Here is a 22110-nt window from a genome sequence, read left to right as displayed (position 1 = left end):
GCAAAGGAGCTGCCGTCAATTGTCTTGTTTTTGTTGTAAACTAGGGTCCGATGGTTAAAAAATAGACAGATATTCCTAGGTATCCTTAAAAGGCAGCTTGGATGTTTTTATTTTCTGAAGTTTAGACTTCTTCTATAACCTATTTTTGAAAGCAAAACACCAAGCTCATTGATTTAACGAGGTGGGTTATTTGAAACAATTTATTAAATAAATATTTGTGAGAGGTCATTCCTTCTCCTGAGTTTGCTTCCTATTTATGTCTAGTGTACAACCCTACTGTCCACAAGCATCCCCCGCCCCTCCCCATATGGATTTGGAGAATTGTTGCCACGTCCCAGTGGTGGAGGTATCATAGCCTATACATGAAAGAGGGCATTCAATTATACTACAATGATCAATTAGGAGGCCTAAGCCCTAAAGGAAGTGATGCAAAAGGTGACTGAGTCGAGAACCTTTAAGTAAGCTGTACCTTGGGGTCTCTTATATATCAAAGGGGGTTTCAAAGGATGCATACGCTTCAACCTGTGGCTCCAGCCCTACAGGAAATGACTCAGCAAGTGCTCCATCTCGTTGCACCTCACCCAGCGGCTCGCTTGCAAGATTTTCGCCTGAAGTTCTTCCCAGACCTACACCCTAGCCATCCAACATGCATATCTGAGAATTAGGCCTCTCTTTAAAGGACAATTCCGGTATTTTGATCATTGGGCCCCCTTTCTGGTTTGTTTAGGATGAAATAGAGTGGGTGACACCGAAATTTGAACTATTAGTCCTTTCTCGGGTATTTGGCTCATTTTGAATCGCTCCTGCCTGCTTCACAATGGTTGTCTGTGTGCATACACAAACCTGTTTGTTTAGGATGAAATAGAGTGGGTGACATCCTAAACAAACAGGTTTGTAGCCCCCAGGAAACCCTAAACGTTCGTTTTCAAAAATGTGCAAGTAACCGAGTGGTTAGTGGCATTCGTGAAGTTTAAAAAAAATATATCGGCGCAATATATGGTTTCCATCCGTGTTAGTTGCTAAATGGAACTATTTTTTCAGATACCTCAGAACCGCATATAAACTTCCGCACAAGGTCCCACTCCGTGCAGCACCTACTTTCGACTTCCGTCGGCATCTGCCTGCACATCCCACAGGCACACCACCCGCCCGTGATCCTGGGGACTGCTTCAGCCGGAGCTTCAGGCGCCTCCGTAGCCCTAGCCTCCATCTCACGTAGCTCCTCTTGGGTGAATTCTGGTTCAAAACGATATCCTCTGCCGACAAACTCAAAATCGAGTGCGTCCTCCAGAAGCCACCTTTCATAATCCATTTTCAGTGATTTTCTATGTGATTTTCCCTAATCCGAGGTGCGTACGGTACAAGACTTCACACCAACGTAAACAGCCCACCTTTCCGGTTCGGCGGAGTAATATCATCGTGCAGTAATGAGTCTTCCAACTGAAATCAACTGGCGATAAATGTGCAATAAAACACGACAGAAACCATATATTGCGCCGATAATTTTTTTTTAAACTTCAAGAATGCCACTAACCACTCGGTTCCTTGCACATTTTTGAAAACGAACGTTTAGGGTTGCTGGGTTGACAGGTTTGTGTATGCACACAGACAACCATTGTGAAGCAGGCAGGAGCGATTCAAAATGAGCCAAATACCCGAGAAAGGACTAATAGTTAAAATTTCATCCTAAACAAACCAGAAAGGGGGCTCAATGTTCAAAATACCGGAATTGTCCTTTAATAATGACAAAAAGTTATGAGACAAATGCACATGAACTTTTTGTTATCTCATAAGCGGTGTGGTGCCGGCTCCTTTTGACCTTTTGACCCCAGACTTCAAAAACGTGGCCAGCCACAGGACAGCTGTGTCTACACACCTGAAGCCACAAATGTACACCTCCATCCCATAAAAAATGGGGACTAGAAACTAACCTCTGTCTTATGTACATTTACTGTACAGTTGGAGGTCACGCCCCTTTTCCGGCCTTTTCGAGATAGCTAGGGATGCTAAAATGTTTACACACATTTCCTGGGGCCCCGAGAATGACATATCCGAGATTTGGAGTTCTCGCCCTTAGAGAAAAAAAGTTTTCTTCCTGCCCAAAACTTGGCCCGGTCAGACCCCAAGGGCAGGCCCCCCCTTCCTGCCCTCGGGGTCCGACCGGGCCAAGTTTCGGTGCGGGGGTCCCAGTTAGGCCCTAGAATAAGGTATTCAAATTTCAGGGCGGCAGGACCTTCCTATCTCAAAAACTGTTTTTCCACCACATTCTGAACCATTAGGTCTTTTTGGCCTGAAGGCAACACTTCTGAGGGGCTTTGTCCAAATGACAGTCCATTTGGGAAAACTTTTTTTCTCTAAGGGCTAGAACAAACATACATTTGTGGCTTCAGGTGTGTAGACACAGCTGGCCTGTGGCTGGCCACGTTTTTGAAGTCTGGGGTCAAAAGGTCAAAAGGAGCCGGCACCACGCCGCTTATGAGATAACAAAAAGTTCATGTGCATTTCTCTCATAACTTTTTGTCGTTATTAAAGAGAGGCCTAATTCTCAGATATGCATGTTGGATGGCTAGGGTGTAGGTCTGGGAAGAACTTCAGGCCAAAATCTTGCAAGCGAGCCGCCTGGTGAGGTGCAACGAGATGGAGCACTTGCTGAGTCATTTCCTGTAGGGCTGGAGCCACAGGTGGAAGTGTATGCATCCTTTGAGACCCCCTTTGATATATAAGAGACCCCAAGGTACAGCTTACTTAAAGGTTCTCGACTCAGTCACCTATTGCATCACTTCCCTTAGGGCTTCGGCCTCCTAATTGATCATTGTAGTATAATTTAATGCCCTCTTTCATATATATGATACCTCCACCACTGGGACGTGGCAACAATTCTCCAAATCCATATGGGGAGGGGGGGGGGGATGCTTGTGGACAGTAGGGGTGTACACTATACATAAATAGGAAGCAAACTCAGGAGAAGGAATGACCTCTCACAAATATTTATTTAATAAATAGTTTCAAATAACCCTGCCTCGTTCAATCAATGAGCTTGGTGTTTTGCTTTCAAAAATAGGTTATAGAAGAAGTCTAAACTTCTGGAAAATTCTTCTATTTTTTAACCATCGGAGCCTAGTTTACGACAAAAACAAGACAATTGACGGCAGCTCCTTTGCCGCGTGGTTTTTAGAGCCATGTAAGGATTAGAGGGGGGCGGTCGATAGCAACCACCATAGAAACCATGACGGTCAAGTGACTGGATGCAGCCCCGTTGAAAAAAATAGAATACCACCCTACACACTCTACACACAGATTAATGATATTTAAATTATTTTGACCATGAAGTCTTTATTTGCATGGGTTTACATTTCGTTCTGTGTAGCATGGAAAAATCGGAGAAACACTCCCATTCAGAATGCATTGGTTTACATTCCGCTCTTTGGAGCACGGTTATTTTTATTTATTTAATTATTTTCAGTTTTTGAGGAGGTGCTTCAAAGATGCAAATGTTTCTGCAATAATCCAAAATCCAATGGAAAAACCCGTTGGCTTTTTGTCAAGGGAACCCAGGGCGACGCTCACTTCCGGGTTGGCCAACATACGTCATCCCTCCACCACTCTACTGTAAAAACACATGTTCAAGTTGAATGAGAATAATAATAATAATAATTCTGCCATAGTATTTATTTAAGGGGGGGGGGGGGGGGGCATACAAGTATTTTTGCCATTCGTAGTGTTGATCAGCAGAGAAATAATTTGTCTGCAAAGACGGTGACGTCGCTTAGAAACGGAAGACGCTGGGGTTGACAAGCCACCGGACTACGACCCATGCAAGTGAACGGAGCGTTCCGCGGCATTGAGAAGACCCGTGTAATAAAGGCCTATAATATTTCTGTTTATGGCATAGATTTCTCCTCAGATTTGGAAAATATACCAATGATAAAATAAAAATAAAAACGCTCGATCAAAGGCCCGACCCGAGGATAGTGGTGGGAAATATTGGCCCAACCCGGCCCGCGTCGGGCTCGGGCTCGGGCAGAGAATCTAAACACAGACTGGAACTACTTAGCAGGTGTCTGTAGGCCTATATCAGGAGTTAATGCACGCCCTACAGCTAATCAGAATACGAGTATTCCCCCAGACTGTGGTATAAACAATATTATTCACGTTATAATCAACCCCTACACATCAATATTAATGATAACCCATTAAATACGGTTTCATTTCTAGATGTCATGGCAACGTCCGCTCGTGACACTGGACTTCCAAGGCATCGACGCGGACTTCCATTCACATAGCCAAAATCAAGAGAATAGATGGCTAGATAAAATAAACATCAAGACATACAATTCTAAAAAGAACAGATGAAGCAGCTACCCTTTTTTCCTTCGCAGTTTGCCTACGGAGCAGCGCACCTGCATTTAATATATCCGTGAATTGTCACAATTTCTCAGAATCAAAGGTGAAAGTAGAAACGGGAGGCCAAAAGCTGTCATATTGTTAGTTATCACAGACAATTTTAATAGAAACGGGTGGCCAAAAGCTGACATTTGTTAGTTATCACAGACAATTTTCAACAATGAATGATCTGTACGGAGTTCCTTAAGGGACATTAGGGAGAACGCTCCCGGACAGAACCTTAGTTTGGAAGTCGTGCTTAGTGACACGACAAATACTTCCAATTGAAATACAAAATTTAGAAAATACGTGTCCCTGATCCCGTTTCAATAGATTAAATAACGTGACAGTGTCACGTTATTTAATCTATTGAAACGTAATTAGGCTATAATATAATTATAGCCTAATTATATATATAGCCTATATATATATATATATATAGGCATTATATATGATTAGGCAATATATATATATATATATATAGCATTTGTGGTTTTGGCATAAACATAACTAGGGTGCACTGTACTATCTGCCCACACCCTTTCTGAAGCCTCTCTCTCGCTCTCTCTCTCTGTCCCTCCCTCTCTCTCTTTCTCTCTCATAGCGTTTTGTGGAGCACGTTAATTGTCTGAGAACACTCCCATTCAGAATGCATTGGTTTACATTTCGTTCTGTGTAGCACGAAAAAAGTCGGACTATCGTGCTCTGGAACACGATTCAATAGATTACTGTTCGTGCGCATGAGCACAAAATCGCGTGATACCGTGTTGGATTGTCGAAGTGGAGCAGCATAAAATAATTTATGAAATATATCATCCTTTTTATAAGGACAATGTCAGAACGGACAAAGCCTGGCATTTAACTGCAGTAGGTTTGGGAGTGGAAAAATTTGCCTTATCGTGTGCAGTAGAATTTTGATGCATCGCAATGCATCACAATGCATCGTAGAATCTAATTTAATCGAATCGTTACCCGGTGAATCGTAATCTAATCGAATCGTGAGGGCAGTGCCAATGCACACCCCTATAGTCCAGTGTTTTATGGATATACAGGTGCTGGTCATATTATTAGAATATCATGAAAAAGTTTATTTATTTCATTAATTCCATTCAGAAAGTCAAACCTGTAGAATGTATACATTCATTCCAAACAGACTGATACATTATAAGTGTTTTTTGCCAAAAAGAAGATGATTATAGCTGACAACCAATGAAAACCCTAAATTCAACATCTCAGAAAATTAGAATATGGTGAAAAGGTCAGATATTGAAGACACCTGGTGCCACACTCTAATTAGCTAACTAACTCAAAACACCTGGAAAAGCCTTTAAATGGTCTCTCGTTTTGATTCTGTATGACACACAATCATGGGGAAGACTGCTGACTTGACAACTGTCCAAAAGATGACCATTGATACTTTAAAGAAGGAGGGCAAGACACAAAAGGTCATTGCCAAAGAGGTTGGATGTTCCCAGAGCTCTGTGTCCAAGCACATTAATAGAGAGGCGAAGGGAAGAAAAAGATGTGGTAGAAAAGAGTGTACAAGCAAGAGGGATAAACGCGCCCTGGAGAGGATTGTCAAACAAAACCGATTCAAAAATGTGGGGGAGATCCACAAAGAGTGGACTGTAGCTGGAGTCAGTGCTTCAAGAAGCACCACACACCGACGTATGCAAGATATGGGCTTCAGCTGTCGCATTCCTCGTGTAAAGCCACTCTTGAATAAGAGACAACGTCAAAAGCGTCTCGCCTGGGCTCAAGACAAAAAGGACTGGACTGCTGCTGAGTGGTCCAAAGTTATGTTTTCAGATGAAAGTAAATTTTGTATCTCCTTTGGAAATCAAGGTCCCAGAGTCTGGAGGAAGACAGGAGAGGCACAGAATCCACGTTGCCTGAAGTCCAGTGTAAAATTTCCACAGTCAGTAATGGTCTGGGGTGCCATGTCATCTGCTGCTGTTGGTCCACTGTGTTTCCTGAGGTCCAGGGTCAATGCAGCAGTCTACCAGGAAGTTTTAGAACACTTTATGCTGCCTGCCACGGACCAACTTTATGGAGGTGACGATTTCATTTTCCAACATGACTTGGCACCTGCACACAGTGCCAAATCTACCAGTACCTGGTTTAAGGACCATGGTATCCCTCTTCTTGATTGGCCTGCAAACTCACCTGACCTTAACCCCATAGAAAACCTATGGGGTATTGTGAAGCGGAAGATGCGAGATGCCAGACCCAACAATGCTGAAGAGCTGAAGGCCACTATTAAAGCAACCTGGGCTCTCATAACACCTGAGGAGTGCAACAGACTGGTCGACTCCATGCCACGCCGTATTGCTGCAGCAATTCAGGCAAAAGGAGCTGCAACTAAGTATTGATTGCCATACATGCTGAAACTTTCCATGTTCATACTTTTCAGTTGGCCCACATTTCTAAAAAATCATTTTTTGTACTAGTCGTAACTAATATTCTAATTTTCTGAGATACTGAATTTGGGATTTTCAGTAATTGTCAGTACTAATCATTCAAATTAAAAGAAATAAACATTTCAAATATATCACTCTGTGTGTAATGAATTGATATAATATGTATGTTTCACGTTCTGAATATAATTACTGAAATAAATCAACTTTTTCATGATATTCTAATAATTTGACCAGCACCTGTATATTCATAGCATTGCTTCTATGTAATGTATTGCTTTGAATGATGAGGAATGATGTGATGATGTAGGCTATAGGCTACCGGGTCATATTGCTGTTGGTTATGTTTAACGTGATGATTATGTGCTGTGCGAATAGAGGATAGGATTGTTCAAAATATCAGACTGTAGGCTAATAATAATTGTGCCCCCCTATGCATTTCATGTGCCCCCCTTAAGACTCAGGTCTGGCGATGGGTCTGCTTCTAGTGCTAGGTCCAAATGTGGATTAGCTAGTTAGCTAGCTACAGTAGCTACCGCAGGATGACAACAAACAGAAGCTTGCTCTGGGTCACAAGCTTTGAGTACGTGCACGAAGGGGTCACACGCGGGGAGCGGGGGAGCGGGAGTGCAGTACGACCGTTTGATTGACGTACTCTCCAATACTCTCCAATTGCCACTCGTGGTTCTGGAAATCATTGGCTGGAGTTTTTCGAGCTCTGCCCGTTCCACAGATGATTGACTTGTTTAATTTTCATGTCAGTACTTCTAACTCAGTTGCTGTAAGTGGGTTATGATAAGGATTTCAAGTAATTTTGCAAAAATGGCCAAAAAAGAGAATACCATACCCAACCTTTAACATGAACTCGCATTCGCTGCACTCATGACGTTCGTAGGATTGTACCTGTCCACTGACACAGTGCTGAAACTGGCTATGACGCAGGGAGAGACGCAGGAATGTCGCAGGAAAATGGGGTTAAAAATTGTTAAAATATCTCCCCATCAAGGCCAACTACGGCCCTCTCTGTTGTTGCACATAGCGGAACAGGAAGTTAATGCTGTAAACCTACCAGCACTTTTAGCTGCTCATGATATGTTTGATTATTGTCATTTCACTGCTATCGTTCATTAAAGCAAGTGAACAAATGGAAAGTTGTTCTTATTTATAATCAAACATCTGGATTAAGCCAAGCAGACATCTCAGACATCGCGAAAGAATGCAGTCAAACGAGTGAGTGGACCGCGAGTGTATTTACAAGTAACGTCGCCCGGGAACCTGGATATACGAGCGCATCATCGAAAACAAAGAAACGAAAATACAAAACTGTCAGACCAAGGGTGAATGTGCCTTGCCCTATCGAGGAGTATGACTATGTGGCTACACATGCAGAAGCAGCAGTGGTGGTGGCCATGCTGAACATACACGCGACCACACACGCTGCAGCCCCCAGGAAACCGCGCAAATGCCAGAATGGAGAAACTCAGGCGCCCGTCCATAGCGTTGAGTGGAACAGCCGAGACCTGGTCATACTTCCTAACCTGCTGGGGTGAGTACAAGAGGGGCACTAAACTAATTGGTTCAGATGTTGTCACACAACTGCTAGAGTGCTGTGAGGAGGATCTGAGAAAATTCCCCACCCATGCTGCAGGAAAAAGCCTAGTGGACAGTGATGAAAAGGACGTTCTCTCTGCCCTGAGGGCACTCGCTGTCCTTGCAGAAAACACAATGGTAGCTCGAGTGGCCCTATCTAACATCCCATCCGATTATTTCATGCTCGCTTAAAGGGGCAGGCAGGCACGTATAAATACGAAATGACATGCACTAAGGAGGGGTGTGACCAAGTCAACGACTTCACAGAGGAAATATTGCGCGATGTGATCACCCGCGGCAGAGCAGACCAAGAAATACAGCTCGATCTGCTTGGCGAAAAGAATCAGGATACGCCACTAAAGGACATGATAGAGTACATCGAAGCCAAAGAGTCAGGAAAGCGCTCAGCTTCACGCCTGCTTGACCCTCAGAGCACGGACATTATCAGCAGCTCATATCGACGGGGGAAGCAGCAGGACGTCCGCGCCAGAGGGGGCGCCAGAGGGGAGAAATCCAAGGTCAAGGCCGAGGGGACGTGCATCTACTGTGGTGAGGCAGGCCACGGCAAAACACCTCAGTGCCCTGCGTACGGCAAGACGTGCCGGGAATGAAACCGTCAGAACCACCTCCACAAGGTCTGCCTGGGTGGCCGATCATCTAGGCCCGCACCGGAGGAGACTGATGGGGTGTGCGACGAGCTTCGGCGAGCTGTGCACACTCGCCAGCACCGCCGACATGGTACGCACACTCACACCTGTATGATGACATGTGTGACAAGTGGATGAAGTGCCCATCTAACTACCAGCCATACATCCACCTCACACTCACCATTGAAAACAAGGATTACAAAGCACTGGGCCTCGACCTCTGGAAACGCACCCGCACTGTGACCCTGCCTGCCATGGCTGACACGGGGTGCCAGAGCTGCCTGATCGGCGTCAAGGTCGCCCAACAGATGGGCCTGAGCACAGACAACCTCATTCCCGTACCCATGACCATGAAGGCCGCGAATAATGAAGGCATACGGATTCTCGGGGCCGTCGTCGTCTGGTTCGCTGGTAACAGCAGCGACGCCTGAAGATTGGAGACACGCCAGATCGCGTACGTGACTGACACCTCAGACCGTATATTCCTGTCTCGTGCAGCCTGTGTGGACCTGGGCATGATCTCAGACAGGTTCCCAACACTCGGGGAGGTCAACCTCGTGACCTCAGACCCATGTGACTGCCCACGGCGTGCGGAACCTCCAACCAGGCCAACCACGCTCCCCATGCCGGCCACGGAGGCTAACAGGGAAGCTCTGAGGAGACACTGTCGTGGCAATTTCTCTATTAGATATTGCGTCTGAGACAGATGAGATCTTTAGATGCAAAAAAGCACACAATACTTGTAGGCAATTGCTGGTCGCATATATTTGTATTAAAAAGTACTAACAAAGATACATCTCAATATGCATCAACAAACAATAAAAAACAGGCATACAATAATAATAATCTGAGGCCTCAGATGGAAACTCTCACGGCGTATTACTTCATATACTAAAGACACGCTTAGAGGAAAGTTCCCCGAGCCTTCTAATCAATGAGTTCTTATTCGTTTGGGTTTATTAGGGGGTGGTCCCCCAATACCAAAACCCTTTGTGTACCAGATGGTTATCTTTACAACTGCAGCTGTGGGGAATGCATTGGAGGGGGTAGCGGCCGTGCCATCGACCCCCTGGCTTTGTTGACGCTAGCCAGGGGGTCGAGAAAACAGGTTCACACATCAAAGGATTGCATGGAGGGTGATTTACAAGACATGAAAACATAGGAACAGGCAGGCAATAAAAAATGCATCCCTCAATCCTTGGCGGTTTACACTTTAAATGACCCGCATGGAGTAGAACGTAGGCCCTATCTTAAATTACACAGAATAGCAACAAAACTTAAATTCATACATAGACCAAAACAATACAACATGTGGATTTTCCATCACACTCCCCCCTTTGATTATTTATAATCACAAAAATGATGCAACCTTTAGGATTAAAATGATCACTTAATCGAAACATGCACATGTTCAAAATCTATCATGTTCGACCATCAGCACTTCTCCGTTTTTATAGGAGGTTGTTCAGACTATTCAGGAAAGAATAGATTTTCGCTACTCCTCTTCCTCACTGCTTAAACTATTCCAATCCGAGGCAGGGTATGTTCCAGCTACCCGCGTCAAAGCTGGGTACTTGTTTTGCATTGGTTCAACTATTATAAATTGGGAGATTGCGGCTGTGGTTAATTGCTTCACACAAGCTTTAACGCACGCAATTGTTATAATTAGTATTATTACTATGATCAATAGGGCTACAAAAAACATTATCGTATTTCTTACAAAGGGTGTACTCCAATCTGAGAACCAATTCCCGAACACACTTTCGATATCCCAGGAAGTAATTTTAGCAAGGTCATTAATGGCCTTGCTGTTTTCCCTGTGGAACTTCACGACAGATAGATTCGCTGAATGTACGTATGAGCAACATTCCGAGCCAATAATTTTACACACACCTCCGGTTGAGGCAAGGATTAAGTCTAATGCCATGCGATTTTGGAGTGCCACCTTAGTAACCTCCTCGAGTTGTGTTGACATGGCTGTGACGACCCTGTCCGTGCTATTAATGTGAGCCTCTAATGCGGTGGATAGGGCCTTTGTCTCCTGTTGATTTAAATACACCCCATATCCAGGTATTATCATGCCTAGAAATCTCTGGAGATCACGTTTGTGTTTGGCATGGTGTCCGTCTAACACCTGTATTTCTTGCTGGGTCACCACACGAAGCATTGGTACTGCGTATGCCAAGTAACATGTACCCTCCATACGGTTCGGTACAAAGCTATACATTTTCCTGCCGCATGCGAGGAACACTCCGGTTGGTAAATCTACTGAGTTAGGACTGATTTGTATTGATTCGTTCAGGGATAATTTGTGCAATTGGCCAATGCAATTGCTATTTTCCAGATGGATTACGTCCTTGGGGTTTAGATTGGGTTGGGTAATATTTATGCAATTCGTAACGTTAAACAATTTCGTTATTGTGAATTGATGACGAGATGTTTTTTGTTCTTTTAACGTGGGGTTAGTGGAGTGTGGAAGTTCATACCTGGTTTCTGCACATCGGGTCGCACGCAGGGTTGGTGGTGCTAATCTTGATGAGGTCAGCACCGTTGAACACTCGATCCTGGGAATATTATGCGACCTATTGCATATTGCTCCTACAAGTGGGCAGTTACAGTGTGTTCCGCTTTCACCAGCCTCACAGTCAATTTGCGCATGATATGACTTCACTGTTAGTAGACTACCAAAGTTACCTTCTATACTTGATATTATCGCCATCCCGATGATCCGTGTTTGATTGCATCCCTGCGGGGTATGTTCTCTCGCAACATTTTCTATCTTGTTGACGATATCTGGCGCTGTTATGTAATATTTTTGTAGCGAGGCTGCATCTTTTGTGTCATCACAAGCTTTGTTTAAATTATTTGATGTCAAGTTTCGCCAATTCACAGTTAGAAATTGTAGGTGGGAAAGTGGAACTGCAGCTACGACCGGCCCTTCAGCGCTGCTGGGTATGTGCATGCACATCCAACAATCTGTTTTGTTTAGATGTCTTACTGTCTCGTGCATTAACCGAATTATTGAATTTTCAATTTCAGGTCCCACCTCTCTCTTGGCCCTTGTTCCCGTCGATATTGGATTTACATGAGGTTCTGGTGTCATTACTGATTTGCACGTTAAAAATGATGGAATAAACATAATTGCACTTAGAACAACAAGACCACAAATGATTCCTCGGATCCTCCATCCGAGCCTCTGAACGGATTGTCGTCGTCTGGTTCTGGTGTCCATGTTGCTTGATGTCGATTCTGGCCGCGTCCCTCCCCTGGCCAGAGAAAGTTTCTGGGCCTGGATCTGACGTGATTGTATATGTGTGAGGATGAGTGAACAGCACTTCACCCTGTTTCCGTGTTGGGGTGACGGCCTAGGGGGTTGGGTCGGAAATGACCGTTGGCGTGAGTGGTGGTGCCCGTCTGCAATGGCTGGCGTAGATCCAGGTGGCCCTCTCAGCTACCGGTTGGGTCGGAAATGACCGTTGGTGTGAGTGGTGGTGCCCGTCTGCAATGGCTGGCGTGGATCCAGGTGGCCCTCTCAGCTACCGGTTGGGTCGGAAATGACCGTTGGTGTGAGTGGTGGTGCCCGTCTGCAATGGCTGGCGTGGATCCAGGTGGCCCTCTCAGCTACCTTGACAGCTGATGATGTGATCAAAAGGACTTGGAATGGTCCCAACCACCTTGGTGAGTTCCAGGTCCGTCTTCGATAATCCTTCACCACAATCCAATCGCCTGGTTGTAGATCGTGGAGTTGCCCTTCCTTTGACAGCGGTAATGCCTCCTTCACCTGTATACGGATGGATTGCAAAGTCCGAGAGAGGTTAACACAATAATCAATCATGTCGTGATGAAAAAATTCTGTGTTCAAGTTGCTGTTGTGTGGTGCACCTGTCCCCATTGGCATCGGCCGTCCCATTAGGACTTCATAAGGGGACAGACCTACCTTTACTCTGGTGCGTCCCCTCATGGCCAGGAGGACCAGTGGCAAGACCTTTAGCCATGACATACCTGTATCCGCAGCTGCTTTGGCCAGTTTGTTCTTTAGAGTACCATTCTCCCTCTCCACTGCCCCACCACTCTGAGGGTGGTACGCACAATGGTTGCGTAGATCAATTCCTACATACTTGGACAACTGTTGGATGGCTTGGTTCACAAAATGTGAACCATTGTCACTGGACAATTTCTTTGGGATTCCCCACCTTGGGATGATTTCTGTGATCAAGGCTTTGGCCACGGCCGCAGAGTCGGCCGCTTTGGTGGGGAATACCTCAACCCATTTGGAAAACATGTCAACTATCACCAAACAATACTTCTTTCCCTCACATGGTGTTAACTCTATAAAATCCATCATCAGATGATCAAATGGTAGTGATGGTTGTGGGTGGCTAGTGGGTGCTACTTTCTTTCCTCTTCCTATGTTGTTGGTGACACACACAATACATTTTGCACAAAAACTTTGTGCATAGTTTGAAAATCCTTGTGTATACCAGTGCTGGTCAATGCTATCTACCATTCCCCCCTTTGACACGTGGTCTCTACCATGTGTCATATTAGCGTAGATAGGGAACAAACATTTAGGTAAGCATGGGCGCCCATTAGGACCGTACCACAACCCCATGCGGTATGTTGCACCAGCTGATTTCCACAACTGACGCTCTGCGGGTAAGGCCCTGGTTTGAGCCTTCGCCAGTTCTTCGATCGTAACTGTGGGCGTCAGTTGTGTCATCTGCAAGGTGGAGGCAAGCGGGGCTTTGGCAGCCGCCTTAGCACCCTCGTCCGCCAGAGCGTTTCCCCTGGATATCAAGTCCTTAGCCCTTGTGTGTGCTTCACATCGACAAACAGAGATGGCAGTGGGTAAGAGGATAGCATCCAGTAGATTAGCAACCAATTGTGAATGGTTAATTCGTTGGCCCGTGGATGTGAGGAAGCCACGCATTTTCCATAGTGTGCCAAAATCATGAACAACACCAAAAGCATACCTACTATCAGTGTAAATGGTAACCCGTTTACCCTCTGAAAGTATACACGCTCTGGTCAGGGCGAACAGCTCAGCCGCCTGGGCTGAAAGGTTAGATGGTAACCTTGCTGATTCCACCACGCAGTCCTGCGTGGCAATGGCGTAGCCCACTTCACTAACACCTGTGATCACATTCTTCCGGCTTGAACCATCGACAAACAGAACATCATTCCCTGCTGGGAGTGGGGTGTCTGACAGGTCCACCCGTGGTGTGCACACCTCGTTAATGGTGGCCACACAATCGTGGGGTTCCCCATCTTCAAGGGTTGGCAGCAAGGTGGATGGGTTTAATACAGTACATCTTTTCAAAGTAATGTTAGGCATTGCAAGCAACACGTTGTAGTATGACAAGAATCGTGATGCTGTTAGATGCGTCGACTTTGGGTTAACAAAATAGATGAAACCTCATGGGGTACAAGCAAAGTTAATGGCATGTAACCCACCAGCCCCCTACTGGCGGCAACCGCCATTGCCGCTGCTGCCACTGCCTTCAAACAGTGTGGTAGACCTGCTGCCACCGGGTCTAATTTAGATGAGTAATAGGCGATGGGGCGCATCTTGCCCCCATGTTCTTGCAACAGAACCGATGTCATGTATCCATTTCGCTCCCCCACAGTCTGTGTGAAGGGGCGCTTGTGGTCCGGCAACCCTAAAGTGGGAGGAGCCATAAGGGCCTTTTTAAGGTCTTCAAAAGCAGCGTCTGCCTCTGGGGTCCATGTCACGTGGTTATTTGGGGTCAGTCCATGTCTGTGTGTGATGTCTTGGAGTGGTTGTGCCAGATTTGCATAATCGAGTATCCACTGTCTACAGTAGCCCGTTGTTCCCAGGAAGCCCATCATTTGTTTCTTTGTGATGGGTTTTGGCATGTTTTGAATTGTTTTTATCCTCTCCCCGCTAAGGGACCTGCCGTTCGGCGTGATGATGTGGCCCAGGAATGTTACCTTTTGCAATACAAACTGTAGTTTAGCTACACTGGCCTTGTGGCCCTGACTGGCTAAAAACTGTAATAATACAATAGTGTCCTGTTTGCACACGTCGGGGTCAGGGGAACAAATTAAGAGGTCGTCTACGTATTGAATCAATGTGCTCCCCCCCGGAAAAATTAAATGATCCAAATTGTCGTGGAGCGCTGCTGAAAAAACAGCCGGTGATTCACAATACCCTTGGGGCATCCTAGTCCACGTATATGGCTTACCATTGAATTGAAAAGCAAACCAAAATTGGCTCGCAGGATCCACCGGTATGCTAAAGAACGCGTTTGCTAAATCGACCACTGAAAACCATTTACTATTCCCAGGTACCTGTGTTAATAGTGTGTGAGGATCTGGAACAATGGGTGTTCTGGGATGCACTGCATCGTTTACCTTCTTTAAATCTTGCACAAACCGCCATGCGGTAGGTTGGCCTTCAACTGGTGCCTTCTTCACTGGGAATATTGGGGTACAGCATGGTGAATACGGACACGGGATTATAACACCGGCTTCCAACAGTGAGTTGAAAACAGGTGTTATACCATCAATCGCCTCTTGGCGCAGCCTGTATTGTGGTTGCTTTGGTCTGTATGTTGATTTGGGAGTCACCATTAGGGGCTCCACATTTTGTATGCAGCCCACATCGTACTTGCTTTTAGCCCACAGGGTGGGTGGGACCTCAGCCAATCGTGGGTCGTCCACCGTCATCTGTGGGAGCAAGTACTCTGGTGACTCCCCCGTAGCACCTCGCATTTTTTGCACTGAGTGTCGGGTTTCAAAAGCTCCACCCCACGCTCTGTGTCTCAGACCCGTTGCGGGTGAGAAATATTGTCCCTCAGGACCATGCGGGTCTGGTATCCAATCACATGCTCCCCCCCCTTTCACTGCCCATGGGCCCAATTCAGCCCATGTCATGTCGGGGGTTTTTGCAAGGGACACATGTGGTGCTGAGCCTGGGATTCTAAAGAATCCCTTTACTTCCTCATTAGAAGCTACGGTTAACATGCAACATTTCTCATTCCAAAGCAACAACTGCCCCATCAACACAGCTGTTTCACAATCGTCTTTGTACCAATGTTCCTCCACTTCTGCTATTTGTCCATCATAAGACATTCTGGCAGGACAATGCAAATTATCTGTGGGCATGTATTGTATTTCTGGCTGGTTCTGCATGCAGTGGTGTGCGGTCGTTATCAGTATGTCAGCTATTGCTCCCGGTCCCTCTCGCAGCAAGTCCCATGATGTACCCTGGTGCGCGTGCCACACACGAGTATGCTTGGATCATGGGGCTTGCATTGGAGGTAACCGTGAGGCCCGCGTCGGTGCAAATGACACTCAGCCCTAGGCGACACATTAAATCTCTCCCCAACAGGTTTGTCGGACATTGGTCTGACAGAAGGAACGAATGTTTGAGTTGTTTATCGCCGTCCCGTACGGAGAGCGGGACCGTGAATTTTTCCTTAAAGGGTTGTCCGCCCGCCCCAACCACCTGTATGACACGACCACTCAGTTTTGTTACATATTTCCATTCCTTGGAGGACAATACTGAATGATTTGCCCCTGAATCAACTAGGAATGTTGTCTCTTTACCATTTACATTTATGTTTGTCTGAGGGAGCTGATCAGGTCGCGTAAGGCTGGTGAGAACCATACAACAATTATTTGGGTGTAATGCTTGTGAGCGTTGTGACGCTGAGCCTAACAGTTCGGGTGTTTGTTGTGTTTGTGTTATGGTGCTCATACCTCCTCCTTGGACCTGTCCTGCTCCGGCGTCCCGTCAATACGAATTCCCCCTTCCATCTTTGCCTCTCTTTTCATCTTTGCCCTTCGGGTGATTTACAGTCACTTCACGGGAAGGTGCGGACTTCCAGTCGTCCTCTTCGTCATCTCTCTCCTTTCTGACGGGGCAATCTCTTAACCAATGATCCTTGGAGCCACAATAATAACAGTCCCGGGTGAACTTTCTCCCTTCTGGCCGGTCGGTTCCTTGGTTTCTTTCACGACGGATGGGCTTAGGATGCTTCAGGTCCTTCAGTTGGGCGAGCTGGAGCTTCTTGGTTGTCTCTTCTTTTCTATTCTTCCCGAACTTTTCTTTCTTCATGAAAAGGTTTTCTGCGTGGGTCGCGTGACTTATAATCAAATCAAGTCTGGCGGTACGCCACCCAATGCAGTGTGTCTCTATGAATTCCGATATTTTGTCGGTCAACGCATCCAGGAAGGCCGCGGTGAGATTTTCTTCGTACGGAGTCTGAACCACTCGGTCGGTTGGTACAGGCAGTCCCCCGTGGATCTTGAACACCTTTTCAACGCGGTCCATCAAGTCAGCCACCGTCTCGCCTTCTATTTGTTGGATCTTTCGAATAGCGGTCCAATCTCTAACCATGGGGAACGCCCCCCTGGCCCGTTCACACAGTCCCTCTACCAGCCGGCGGTACACGGACCCTTGATCCCAATTGAACATTAAATCAGCTTCGTCCCTCCCGGGCATGTCGCCTTGGATACGACCCCACCTTAGGGTCAGTCTGTACGCACAGAGTTGGCGCACTTCACTGATGGATGCCTTGTGTTGTTGGATCAACTCAAGGAGGGATGTGGCGAAGGCAGGCCCCCCCACTGCAGCTGGGTCTGGGAGCCATTCCGCTATGTCCTTAATGTCACTGGGTCTCCATGCACGGAAAACGTATGCTGGACTGCCATCCTGGGGGTTCAGTACTTCGATCATGGGGAATTGTCCATCCATCACGTCCTCATGTTTAAGAGTTGGGGAGAACGCCATTCCCTGGTTTCTCAAGCGGCTGGCGACGGGTTCCCGCTTGGTCGGTGTGGCCGTCGCCTGCTGGAATGATTGTGGAGCATTCCCCTGGCTTCGAGTTGCAGGCCTCGTGCTGCGAGCGGGAGCCTTCTCCTCTTCTTTCGGGGGACACACCTCTTCTTCGAGGCCAGGGTAGAGAGTGTCCGATGAGACGGCTTCATGGGCGTTGTCATACGGAGGAGGAGAAGGGGGATTCGCACGCGGTCCGCCGGTGCAGTCCAGGTCCGGGTCTATATCTCGGGTGACATTGAGATTAAAAATCCCTACACTCTCTTGGCTCTCTGTCCCTGGCTGATTTTTTTTTCTATCCTGGCCCTCTCTTTCCCACAAATAAAATGCACACCAACATAGTTTGGAACTTTTCTTTTTCATTTCTGACTCCAACAATCGTTTCTCTAACTCCTGTAATCGTTTTAAGCTAAAACTCCCCATTTCAGGAAAGCCCAGTTTGCACCAATATTTTAAACCCTCCAGAGCCGCTTCACCATGCTTCTCCAACATCACCTTCGCAGGTCCCGTTATCTCCGTTTTTCCAGATTTGTTACCCATGTTTTAGATCCTTTCACACTATTAGTTATTATTGAACGAATTATATAATATACCCGTAACCTCCTTGTTACTATAACACATATAAATATTTATTAACGAATGTATACCTATTATTATTATCTATATATAAATGTGACCCCAACAGCGCATAACGGGTTTCCCTTTACCGTTTTGACAGACCCTCCTGCCCTTTCTGTTACATATATAACATATAGTTAATATATTGACGGAACTTTACCGGAGTTGCTTTACTGTATGTTCCTATAACAAAGTTCGAACGTGGCCGATTTGTTCGAATATACGTTTTCAAAACAGTATATACCGTTTTTATAACGGATTTTATGTAGCTTAAAAGTATTTTCAAGCTACAGAAGTATTGAGATCTCACCTGCTCGAATTCTTTTGTTTCCTTCTGGATACCGTACTGAAGAAGCCTTAGTTTATCCCCCACAGGCACTCTCTCCTCGACCCCATTAGTCTGGTTACAGTCACCTGGAGGCGGGGTAGAGCTTTGGGACCGACTCGGACCTGTTTTGGAGCGATATTTCGTGGAATCTTCAGGTTAGATATCCCGGACGAGCCCCCAAATTGTCGTGGCAATTTCTCTATTAGATATTGCGTCTGAGACAGATGAGATCTTTAGATGCAAAAAAGCACACAATACTTGTAGGCAATTGCTGGTTGCATATATTTGTATTAAAAAGTACTAACAAAGATACATCTCAATATGCATCAACAAACAATAAAAAACAGGCATACAATAATAATAATCTGAGGCCTCAGATGGAAACTCTCACGGCGTATTACTTCATATACTAAAGACACGCTTAGAGGAAAGTTCCCCGAGCCTTCTAATCAATGAGTTCTTATTCGTTTGGGTTTATTAGGGGGTGGTCCCCCAATACCAAAACCCTTTGTGTACCAGATGGTTATCTTTACAACTGCAGCTGTGGGGAATGCATTGGAGGGGGTAGCGGCCGTGCCATCGACCCCCTGGCTTTGTTGACGCTAGCCAGGGGGTCGAGAAAACAGGTTCACACATCAAAGGATTGCATGGAGGGTGATTTACAAGACATGAAAACATAGGAACAGGCAGGCAATAAAAAATGCATCCCTCAATCCTTGGCGGTTTACACTTTAAATGACCCGCATGGAGTAGAACGTAGGCCCTATCTTAAATTACACAGAATAGCAACAAAACTTAAATTCATACATAGACCAAAACAATACAACATGTGGATTTTCCATCACAACACTTATTTGGACTATACGCTCAGAGCACATTCAATACATGTCCCCACCAGCCCTTGCCATGGACGTCTGGTCCACCGCTTCGTCTCATGCTCGATGAGGATGCAACGCCAGTCGCCTGCCACACCCCCATCCCAGTCGCCATACACTGGCAAGGTGAGGTGAAAGGACCAGGACGTTTGTCTTGGCGTGCTGGAAGAGGTGCCCATTGGCACGCCAGTGACGTGGTGTCACCGCATGGTGATCTGCGCAAAGAAGAATGGCAAGCCACGACGCACTGTTGATTTCCAAGCACTGAACAAGCATGCGCTCCGTGAGACCCACCACACGCAATTTCCCTTCCACCAGGCGAGACAGGTGCCCAGTGGGAAGCGCAAGACTGTATTCGACGCCTGGAATGGCTACCACAGCGTCCCACTGCATGAAGATGACCGCCACAAGACGACGTTCATCACCCCATGGAGGCGCTACCGGTACCTTTCAGCGCCACGAGGGTACATGGCGTCGGGAGAGGGTAACTCACGGCGCTATGATGAGGTGGTTGCGGACATCGGCAACAAGACCAAGTGTGTGGACGACACACTCCTGTGGGCTGATACAGTTGAGGAGAGCTACTTCCAGGCGGCACAATGGCTGGACGTTTGTGGCAGGAACGGCATCATCCTCAGATCCGGATAAATCTGTCTTTGCCGCACCCTCGGTGGACTTTGCGGGCTTCACAATCACCATGTCCGACGTACGCCCATGCAGCCGTTACCTGGAGAATATCCGAGACTTCCCACGACCGCACAATGTCACTGACGTCAGGTCCTGGTTCAGACTGGTCAACCAAGTGGCCTACGCCTTCAGTATGGCCGAACGCATGCAACCGTTCCGGAAACTCCTACTGCATGGGGTACGCTTTGAGTGGTCTCCGGAATTGGAGAATGTTTTCTGCGAATCAAAGGAGGAGATGGGGCACGAGATCGAGCGCGGCGTCCGCATCTTTGACAAGTCCAAGCCAACATGCCTCGCCACGGACTGGTCAAAAGAGGGCGTTGGCTTCTGGCTGTTCCAGAAGCACTGTCAGTGCACGCCGGTCAGGCCCTTCTGCTGCGCTGATGGATGGAAGGTGACCGTGGTTGGCAGCAGGTTCACACACGCGGCCGAGTCCAGATACGCGCCTGTAGAGGGCGAGGCGCTCCCAGTCGCTGACACCTTGGACAAAGCGCGCTACTTCGTGTTGTGCTGCAGGGTTAGGGTTATATACTGATTTTGGCAGTCGACCACAAGCCATTACTCAATCTCCTTGGCGAGCACTCGACGACATACCCAACCCCCGTCTCAGGAACCTCAAGGCGAAGACCCTGTGCAATCGTTTCCGCATCATACATGTCCCCGGAATGAAGAACAGGGCTGCAGATGCCATGTCGCGCAGGCCGGTCGGCGCACCGTGCCCGCCGCCGATGGATCTTCCAGACGCTGATGTGCTGTCTCTGATACGGTGGGCAGGGCCGGTGGCCGATGATGTTGAGGAGGGTGACCTGGCCTGGTGCACTGCGGGGCTTAAAGTGCTGCAGTCCGTGACATGGGACCACGTCATGGAGGCCATGAGCAGCAGCGACGATATGCGCACGTTGGAGGAGATGGCAGCATACAGCTTCCCCGAGTCAAGGGCTGGGATGCCGGTGGCGATTCGTGGCTTCCGTCAGTACCGCGAGGACATCACATCAGCTGATGGGGTGGTCCTGTACCAATCATCTCGAGGTCGACGGGTGGCGCCGCAGACCTCATATGCCACCTACGCCGTGCCTTTGCCGCGTACGGGACTCCGGAAGAGCTTGCATCGGACGGGGGGCCAGAGTTAACCTCCGCCAAGACCAGGTCTTTCCTTCGCAGATGGGGCGTACACCACCGCCTCTCATCGGTGGCCTTCCCCCTCAGCAACTGCTGCGCAGAGATCGGGGTGAAGACGATGAAGCGGCTCATCACTGAAAATACAGGCCCAATGGACGAACTCGACACCGATGCTGTGCAGAGGGCGATACTCCAATACCGTAATACGCCGGACCCTGACACAAAGCTATCCCCGGCGATGTGTGTCTTCGGCCGGCCGAAGACACACATCGGAGGCCCTCCGCAACGCTGCATCCGCACAGCTGGCACTTGGGCGGAGCACACCAAGAGCCTTCCACCTCTCTAGGTGGGGGACTTTGTCCGCGTACAGACCCAGACGGGACCTCACCCTAACAAGTGGGACAGGACAGGCAGTGTTTTTGAGGTGCTCCATCAGGATCAGTACGTGGTCAAGATTGACGGGTCGGGCAGATTCCTGTGCAAGTTCTATCCGGTCCACAGCGACCGGCCCCCACCTCGATCGATCTATGACGATCTGGCGTCTCGTGTCGCTGTACCAGCACTTGCCTGGTCTTGTGAGCGGCCCAGTAAGGCTCCCGACGGAGTCAGGGCCCACTTCACCACCGGCGCTGCCACCTGCAGG

General features: G+C 47.4%; 1 protein-coding gene across 1 annotated transcript; it reads right to left on the bottom strand.

Moving 5' to 3' along the window:
• Positions 1-11782: 11782 nt before the first annotated feature.
• Positions 11783-16263, bottom strand: LOC115534853 (uncharacterized). The gene is made up of 2 exons (XM_030346133.1): positions 15413-16263; positions 11783-12818 (listed from the first exon to the last, which is right to left on the bottom strand). Exons 1-2 carry the CDS (start codon positions 16190-16192, stop codon positions 12570-12572), a joined length of 1029 nt encoding a protein of 342 aa, XP_030201993.1. The 5' UTR covers positions 16193-16263; the 3' UTR covers positions 11783-12569.
• Between the last annotated feature and the right edge of the window lie 5847 nt (positions 16264-22110).

Source organism: Gadus morhua, chromosome 21 (genome assembly GCF_902167405.1).
Source record: "Gadus morhua chromosome 21, gadMor3.0, whole genome shotgun sequence".
In the NCBI taxonomy this organism is placed as follows: domain Eukaryota; kingdom Metazoa; phylum Chordata; class Actinopteri; order Gadiformes; family Gadidae; genus Gadus; species Gadus morhua.
The sequence above is the reverse complement of the archived record's forward strand: the minus strand, read 5'-3'. Positions and strand labels throughout refer to the sequence as shown.